Source organism: Hevea brasiliensis, chromosome 13 (genome assembly GCF_030052815.1).
Source record: "Hevea brasiliensis isolate MT/VB/25A 57/8 chromosome 13, ASM3005281v1, whole genome shotgun sequence".
Classification (NCBI taxonomy): domain Eukaryota; kingdom Viridiplantae; phylum Streptophyta; class Magnoliopsida; order Malpighiales; family Euphorbiaceae; genus Hevea; species Hevea brasiliensis.
The window spans coordinates 64,653,414-64,662,798 of record NC_079505.1 but is presented as its reverse complement, the minus strand read 5'-3'; the positions used below and the strand labels follow the sequence as shown (position 1 = coordinate 64,662,798).

The 9,385-nt window shown below is 29.0% G+C and overlaps 1 protein-coding gene across 1 annotated transcript; it reads left to right on the top strand.

Annotated features, from left to right (window-relative positions):
- The first annotated feature begins 1,629 nt into the window (after positions 1-1,629).
- LOC110663293 (serine carboxypeptidase 24) lies at positions 1,630-9,233 on the top strand. The gene is made up of 9 exons (XM_021822551.2): positions 1,630-2,138; positions 5,961-6,068; positions 6,596-6,691; positions 6,819-6,911; positions 7,084-7,169; positions 7,257-7,663; positions 7,748-7,843; positions 8,725-8,830; positions 8,936-9,233. The coding sequence occupies exons 1-9, from the start codon at positions 1,874-1,876 to the stop codon at positions 9,077-9,079; spliced, it is 1,401 nt and encodes a 466-aa protein (XP_021678243.2). The 5' UTR covers positions 1,630-1,873; the 3' UTR covers positions 9,080-9,233.
- Positions 9,234-9,385: the final 152 nt, after the last annotated feature.

The following is a 9,385-nucleotide window of genomic DNA, read 5'->3' as shown; positions in this document are numbered from 1 at the left end:
AGTATACCCATATCCATTAACCCTCACTAAAGCAAGCCTATCTCACTTTGGTTGTTTGACAAACAAGAAAAAGAGCTTAAAGGGGCTGCCATTGGTGTGCTTGTGATGGATAAGCTTAAGGGACTACAATTGGAGTCCTAGAAGCACCCTAAGGGAGTAAGATTATTTGATTCAGTGCCTTGAAGATTAATTGAATTAATCTCTTCCATTAGTTAGGGTTTAATGAATTAATTATTAATTCACAATCTTAGATGGCAAATGAACTATTAGTGCATGCTAAAATGTGTTTTGGTATGCTATTGGGCATTAGAAATAGACTAGGCATATAACTGACTTGGTATGGTGCATATAACCCTAGTTTAATTTTTAAAATTCAATGCTCTAATGTCCTTAAATCCATACTTTCATGCCTTCGGACAAAACAATAAATCCATAGAAAAGTTTTTTAAATCATTCGACAAATAACAATTTATCAATCTACTATAAGATGCAGCAAATACTGACTAGAATGTTACAAATCAGATATGCAAGATTATTAATGAATACCTTGTGCACTAGAAGATTTTTGTGTGCGACTTTGACTGAATTTATATTAGAGGACTTATTTGTGCTCAAAATAATAAAAAGACTTCTTTGATCTATTTTTAAAATTTGAAAAACTTATTTAACATTTTAAAATTTAAAAAACTTATTTATATCCGAAACATTTTAAAAATTTATATAACTACTTACCCATACTTTAAGTTTCAAAATAAATTTTTTTTTTTTTTTAACCAAGAAAGACTTAAAACTATACTAAAGGAACCTATTAGAGACAGGCCGTTAGGGGTCACAAGAGTCACAGCCCCACATTCATTAATCCTTATGAGTGACCACATTGAGAGACATATACTATGCATGCGTAGACCTTAAGTATTGTGTTTGTGTCAATGTTGAAAGGTCAGAAGAAACAGTAATTAAAATAAATAACTTATCACACACACTCTCATGTTAGTTAAAATGGTAATTAGGTTTGCTCTTCAATTTATATCATGTTTAATTCGATTGTCATAAATCAACCTCTAAACACATAATTCTTGAATGAGGGATACACCCTTAAACTCATTTAAGAAAATAATTTTTTCAAATTATTTGCAATATTTATCGATAACTTTATTATAAAAAGCAGTTTATAAAGGAAAATTACTTAAATCATATATGAAATAATATACATTCCTCAGGTTTAAAACTAGATATTTAAAATGTGAAATTTATATGATTGAACATCTGCGAGTACCATAATATTGAGATTGCAGTTGACTTTAATAACATATTATAAAATAAACAAAATCTAACTCACCCCAAAAAGAGATTCCAAGGAGATGATTACGGAAATCATATATGAAGTACTTTCAATTTTTAGGGTCAATGTGAGACAACAATATTAACTCAACACCACTTAACTATAACTACCAAAGGAAAAAAAATGTAATTGGGATATTTATTATATTGGTCCGAGTTAGGCTACAGCGTACTTGAACCATTTAAAGCAGAAAGAAAAAAAAAAAACATATAACAGCTCACACAAAGATAAGGACTCGTGAAGGTGCATTTATGATGGCTTTTCTGGGTGCATTGTTCTGATAATTTAGGACCCTCTCGCCTTCAAGACAACCACTTCTCTCTCACTCTCTCTCTCTCTCTCTCTCTCTCTCAAGAATCTTAGGAGAGAGAGAGAAAGATAAGGGTGCTGCAGGTTCACATAGTCACCCAGTACCTGCGCTACTATTACTGTAGTAATATTGCAACATTAAACTCATCACGAACTCTCACCCTATAAACCTATACCTGAGCCATCAATACCATCACTATACTCTGCTTGTGGAAAGGTGCAATGGCAGTTCAAAGAAAAACCCATCTCTTGTTCTTGTCCTCACTGTTCCTTTCTTTATCTTCAATCTGCTCCCCCATTTGTGCTTTCACCAAAGAACAAGAGCTAGATCGAATCTCAGCTCTTCCTGGCCAACCAACAGTCACATTTTCACAGTTTTCTGGTTATATCACCGTCAATGAGGAACATGGGCGTGCATTATTCTACTGGTTCATAGAAGCTACTTCAATTCCTTACAAGAAACCTCTTGTTCTTTGGCTCAATGGAGGTCAGTATAAAATATGTATTACTTAGCTCTTCTCCCTTGTTTCCTGAAACTTGTTTTTCCATCAAGTGCAAGTAGCTAGCTTTATATTTTCTTAATTATCACTGCCTGCAAATTGAAGCTACAATTTGGTTCCAAATTCCAATATGAAATTTTAATCTTTCAATCCATAAATTAACTAATTTTTTTTAGTATAAATTGGTTCTGATTGGAATTTAAACTCGAATAGATACTATTGAGTTAAAACTCATTAGTGTAAATTAACTAAATTTCATTAACATCAAATTCAGCCTGTTTATTTCCATGAAAATTTCTTTTTCCTTGGAGTTTAGAACAGACTAAGCTTTAAATTTTTTTATTTTTTTATAATTAATTTCGATAGAGACTTAAACTTGAAATCTTACATACTGAAAACACCTCTAACACTACTGAGCATAAATTCGTTAAGTAAATTGATCATTATTTAAGAGTAGAGATAAAATTTAAATTTAATCTATTATGATAAATTAATTTGCATTTGAATATGTATAAATTTTAAATAATGAGATATTTAAATACAAAAGTATATTGAAATTTTATATTTTTTTTCATTTGAAATATAAATATAAATTTTATTTACTTTAAATACACACTTATTTAAAATGGGAAACTAAAATTATTTGAGCATACATGTTAAGTTTCAAAATTTACCCATTTAAATTCCTGCATTACCAGTTGGTGTTTATGTTGCAAATAGCATCATTGATGATGACATTAGTTTGTGTTGGAAATGCCATTGATGCCTAAATGATGAACCAAAATGTCCACATGCCTCTCTCTCTCTCTCTCTCTCAATGGAAGAAACATTCACACCAAGGGCAAGTCCCATTCCCATCCTTGTCTGCACCTCTTGCACGTGACCCACTCTATCCCTAACACACACTTGCTTAGGATTAGTGCGTCATTTAATCAGAGGCACCCACATTCATGGTGCACGTTAGCAAAAAATCATATATCCCACACTAACACGCACCAAAACTCAGTGTCCACAGCAAAGGAGATAAATTTCTATGCCTATCTTAAATTTTAGAGGTTGTAACATACTTATCCTTAAACTTAAAAATGCAACACAAAATTTTATAAAATTTAAAATTTTATACAATAAAATCTTTCTAATTTCTAATAATCAGTTTATAAGTAGCATTTTAATATGGATAATTCAGAATGACAGTGAAGCAGACAATTATCTCCCCTATGTGTGAAAGTCACAAAATTGGCCCCATTATTTTTCATAGATCAAATATGAAAGAATCACAACTATACAATATAATGAAATGTTAGATATAGAGCATCTAACTAAAAAGATTTTGCCTTCAAACAACAATAGTAATTTTTTATATTGTCATCACTCTAAATTATTTATATTACCATGTTACTTATATAAAGTAATTACTATATAAAATTTTAAAATTTAGAAGATTTTATATTATATTTTATTTAAATTCAAAGATATTTTTATTATATTCCCTAAAATTTTGAGAAATTTGTCCCAAAGGAAGGAGTAAAAATTTACAACCGGCTATCATCAAGGTAGAACCAAAAATAACCCACAAGGGTCCTTGTGATCTCTCCCTGTCTCAATCTTTTCAGGGTTTTATTCCTTCCAAAACTGATGTTTATTCCCTCTCTAGAACAACCCTAATACCTTAAAGAAGATAACAACACTTTCTTTTCTTTTGTTTCTATGTGCAATATCTCAGTCTTGCAGGCAAAGAAAACACCAAAATGCCACCATAAAGTGAACAAACTTTTGCTGTATAAAGCTGTCTCCAATTTTGCTAATTCTCTCACTGCCTCTATCATTTTCTTGCTTTCTCTCTCTCTCTCTCTCTGCCTCTACCATTTTCTTGCTTCCTTTTGTTGACTCAAAAAAAAAAAGGTTCAAGAAACAGACTTATGCATCTCTTCTTTTCTTTGAAGCACGCGCATTCAGATTCAGAAGAAAACGGTCATGATCATGATGACTCATAAATGGAGGAAAACTTAATAATTTTTTAATCTTTAGTTTAATATATAATTAATTATGTGAATATATTTTATAATTAATGGAAGCTGACATATAAAAAGAAAAAAATAATAAATTTTGGGTAAGTGTTTGCATTGCATTGCTGATTATTTTCAGAGACATCATTAATGTTTTTGTGAAAAGAATGGAATGTGTATATATATATATTGTGGTCAGAGATGGTCAGGTTATTTTGGCTGGTTTCTATTGTCACATATATGATGAAGCAACTAAACCAACAAATAATTGTAATTAGTGTCATATAATCATGATTAATTGTATTTAATCTTTAATGGGTTTCTACAGAAATTGAGAAATTTTCAGTTTAATAGGCTATTTGAACAAATTACTGTAGTAATATTCATGACTTTTTGATTTGGCTGCTGCTACTGCAATCTGCTCCACTACATACGTCATGCCCCCACTTCTTCACCTTGAGACACAAGATGAGCAAGCGAAGCATCAAGTAGTGGAGCCGGAAGAAGTGGACCATTTTTTTGGCAAAATATTTAATTTAGCCCCTGTATTTATTAGAAAAATTCAATTTAATCCATTTTCAATTTTTTTATCTAAATCAATTCAAAAATTTTAAATTAAACTCAATTCAGCACTAAAATTAAAATTTATGAACTAAATTTCTTGATTTTTTTATTTAAATAAAAAATTAAAAAGTTTAATTTCTTAATTTTGATATTAAATTTTTTGATTTCTTGATTTAAATTCAAAATCAATATCCTCAATTTCTTAATTTTCTTGATTTTTGAACTAAATTGAGTTTAAATTAAAACTTTTGACTAAATTAGATAAAAAGTTAATGATAATTAAATTAAACTTTCCTAATAAATATAGGGGTGTAATTGAATTTTAAGCCTTTTTTTTATTTATTTCTTTCTAATCCCAGTTTCTTGTTAGATATTATACCTACAGCAAATTTTATACATCATAAATTAATATATAAATATATAAAATTTATATATTTAATAATCAAGTCTCTCACCATTCATAGTCTAAGCAAAAAAAAAAATTTATTTCTATATTACTGGTGCTACTAGCACTGGCACTGAGTCCACACATATTGTCATTGGAGTCTAGCTGGTTTTGTACCTACAATGTAACATCCAAGCTCCACATTGAAAGCACATTTGATTTTGCTGTAGTGATTAAAAGTAGGTATTAATTATTAATGAGAAAGATTTTAAATCAGTTTTTTTAATGAGTATAAATTTAAATTTATTAGAATTTATTTAATACAATTATTCACTAATTAATAAGTGTATTAAATGAATTTTAAAGAAGGTCAATTTATACTATTAAAAAATTATTTAAATTATTAAAAATTATTTTGAGTGTAGTTATTATAAGTTGATTTTATATAAAAATAAATTTTATAATTAATTAAAATTTTATTATTTTAAATATTTATATCAAAATTTATAAAAAAAATTATTTTTTATATAAATTCAAATTTATGTTAATGTATTTTTACCCTTATTAGGTATGATAAATAAATGCATGGCAAGAAATACAATGTCAACTGCTCATTAAAAAAAAAAAAGTGATTTCACATTGAAAAGGCACTACAAATTTATTTGTATATTAATAATAAGAATTGACCAACTTTCACCTGTTCAAGCACAGTTACGCCAAGTGTGTTAGGCTAATAATTGATTAATTGACATATATGTGAAATAATAATAATAATAATAATAATAATAATAATAATAATAAATGCAGAGAAAGTCACGGTGGTCTGACATAATTTATCACATTTAATTTTGCAGGACCAGGTTGTTCCTCAGTGGCATATGGAGCTTCAGAGGAAATTGGACCATTTCGTATTGACAGAACTGGTTCATCTCTTTACTTGAATAAGTATTCATGGAACACAGGTAATAATTATTACAAATTATGCAGTGAGTTTTTTTTTTTTTTTTTCATTATAAATATTTTAGTTTAAAAAAATAATAATTATATGAATATAAATCCTTGGTTATAATTCTCTTTTATATATCATTTTCTTTAAAAGTTGAAATTATAATGAAAAATGTCAAATAAATAAACCTTTGTACTTTTTAATAAGCTAAATAAGCTCACACTTAATAAAATATTATTTTTTGTAATAATAAAATATTTTTTTCTAAATTTTAATATTAATTTAGTTTAATTAAAATAAATTAAAAAAAAAGAAATTGAAAAAATGTTGAGCAAAAATTGTTAAATATTAAATTATTATTTTTAATATTTTATTATTTAAAAAATAAAAAAATAATATTTTTTAGAAGCAGATTTATTCGACATTAATTAGAAAGTATATTTGATTTTGAGCTTATTTGACCTTAACTAAGAGTACAATGACTTATTTGATGTTTTTTTTTTTCCAAATTATAACCCTTAAAATCTTTATATATGATTGCAGAAGCAAATATTCTCTTCTTGGAGTCACCTGCTGGTGTGGGATTCTCATACACAAATACAAGCTCTGATCTGATTGATTCTGGTGATAAAAGAACAGGTACCTGATGATACTTCGTCTAACAATTCCTCTCTCCCAACCAAATTTATTTAGCTATGCGTCACTTTTTTTTTTTTTTTTGAAATTAACTATGCTTTATTGTTAAGTTATTATTTTTGTGAAACAGCTGAGGATGCTCTAGTTTTTCTCATCAGATGGTTTTCAAGATTTCCTCAATACAAATATAGAGATTTCTACATTGCTGGAGAAAGTTATGCAGGTACATATACCCAACTATATTAAAAGCTCAGTCTCATGAGATTGCGAAGTTTCGAATTCAAGCTCGATAGAAACCCAAATTTAAAAAAAAAAAAAAAAAAAAAAATCACCCTCTCTTCCTTTTTCCCCTAGATGATACATATATTAATATCTAATCTTATTCCTGTGCTTAGGTCATTATGTTCCTCAACTGGCAAAGAAAATCCATGATTATTACAAAGAGGATTCACATCCCATTATCAATCTCAAAGGATTCATTGTGAGTATATATATTGCACACCAATTGCAAATTTCCAAATGGACTAAAAAAATTGAAATTTCAAGCAAAAATCATTCATAAATGCAGGTGGGAAATGCTGTGACAGATAACTACCACGATGGTATTGGAACTGTTACATTCTGGTGGAGCCATTCAATGATATCAGACACAACATATCGATCAATTCTTAACAACTGCAACTTCAAAGATGACAATAAAACATCAAAAGAATGTGATGATTCTGTGAATTATGCCATAAACCATGAATTTGGCTATATTGATCAGTACAGCATTTATACACCAGCTTGTATACAGCTGCAAAATGTTACTAATGTAAGGTTTTTAAGACTGAAAAATACCCTTTTGCGACGAAGGGTTTCTGGTTATGATCCTTGCACTGAGCATTATGCAGAGAAATACTATAACAGACCTGATGTGCAGAAGGCAATGCACGCAAATGTTACAGGAATTCCTTACAAATGGACTGCTTGCAGGTATTCTTTGTATACATATTTCTTTGTATATATATTAATATTTGATGCTATGATAAGAAAGAAGAAAATCTTTTCACTGGCCAGTGATGTGCTGATCAAGAACTGGAAGGATTCTGAATCATCTATGCTACCTATATACAAGGAGCTAATGGCAGCTGGTCTAAGAATCTGGGTTTTCAGGTAATTTCTAAGCAAATATGTTCTATATAGTACCAATATTGCCATTCAATAATAACATCAATAAATTGATGCTGAAAATAATATAACTTATCATTTATTAATCATGTTACTAATAATCAGCCAAAAGAAACAAACATAATTGTTTCAAGGAAACAAAAGTTAGGTCTAGGTGGGGTAAACTCAACTAAAATATAAAAATATATTTCTAAAATTTGAAAGACAAACTAAAATATAAAAAAAAAAAAGATTTTAATAATTTACTTTAAAATTTCGTTTTATAATATAATTTCAAAATTAACATCATATTCAACTAGTGAATCAATATCTTAATTATTAGGCAATTAAACACCCAGTACCCTGTATTGAACAGTCCTGCAGGAGCAGAGCAGGATATAAGTCGTCTATTTTACAGGGAATTCTGTGAACATGTCCTATCAAATAAATGAGCATGAGTTGGTTTCTTCTTCCTTCTTTTTCATTGTAATTTCTAACATTGTTCTGCCATTGTAATTTAAACTTTTAAAGGTAGATGGAGTGTTTGACCTTCTATGTTGCCTGTGGCCTGGCCGTTTGATCACAGATCGGAATCATTTTCTTGCTGTGTTTTCAACTATGTTGGTTGCTGGAATAGAAGATGCATTAAAGAATTGAAATGACCCAAATGAATAGTGCAAATAATAAATTTCTGTATTTTATATGCTAATAAACCTCCAAAAAAATACTGCACTTGAAAAAAAAAATTTATAAACCAATATAATAGAAAATGCAAATTAATAAACAGGGGGAAAAAATCATTTTAAACCAAAGAGACCATATATGTTGAAGTGAATTACTCGTCCATAATAATAGGAAAAGTATAATCATATTGCTTCTCCATGCAGTGGTGACACAGACTCGGTGGTTCCTGTGACTGCCACTAGGTTTTCCCTGAGCCACCTCAATCTCACCGTCAAAACTCGGTGGTATCCTTGGTACTTAGACAACCAGGTATGTATATATATCTAGATATATAATTATTTTAAATAATCATTTAATATGGAGGTTTTCATATTATATATGCACATAAATCTTTAATTTATCCTTAACATATAGGTTGGAGGATGGTCAGAAGTTTACAATGGGCTAACCTTTGCAACAGTGAGAGGAGCCGGCCATGAAGTACCACTATTTCAACCAAAGAGAGCTTTCATTCTTTTCAGATCATTCTTGGCAGGGAAAGAATTGCCAAAATCATAACATTGGCATATTATTCACCATTCAGAAACAAACATGAAACAACAAAAAGATTTGAGAGTAAATTGATTTTTGCTTTAACAAGGTTTCTGGAGCAATCCATAAAACCATGCCCCACCATAAAAATGATGGGTTAAGCAATTCATTCAAAGTACAATTCATATTTCTAAGACAATTTGTTTTTTTTTTTTTTTTTTTTTTTATTATTCTAATTCATTAAAGACAAGAAAACCAGATAATTGATGTTTCATACCATCTGTATTCTGTAGAATCTCTAATGCAAGAACAATAGAGGTCTGAGGTATTCCA

Bases quoted from the DNA above. Each gene is read 5' to 3' on its own strand.
- LOC110663293 (XM_021822551.2), top strand. From the start codon at position 1,874: ATGGCAGTTCAAAGAAAAACCCATCTCTTGTTCTTGTCCTCACTGTTC. The intron at 6,069-6,595 runs GTAATAATTATT...ATATGATTGCAG, and splicing joins TAAGTATTCATGGAACACAG to AAGCAAATATTCTCTTCTTG. The intron at 7,844-8,724 runs GTAATTTCTAAG...TTCTCCATGCAG, and splicing joins CTAAGAATCTGGGTTTTCAG to TGGTGACACAGACTCGGTGG.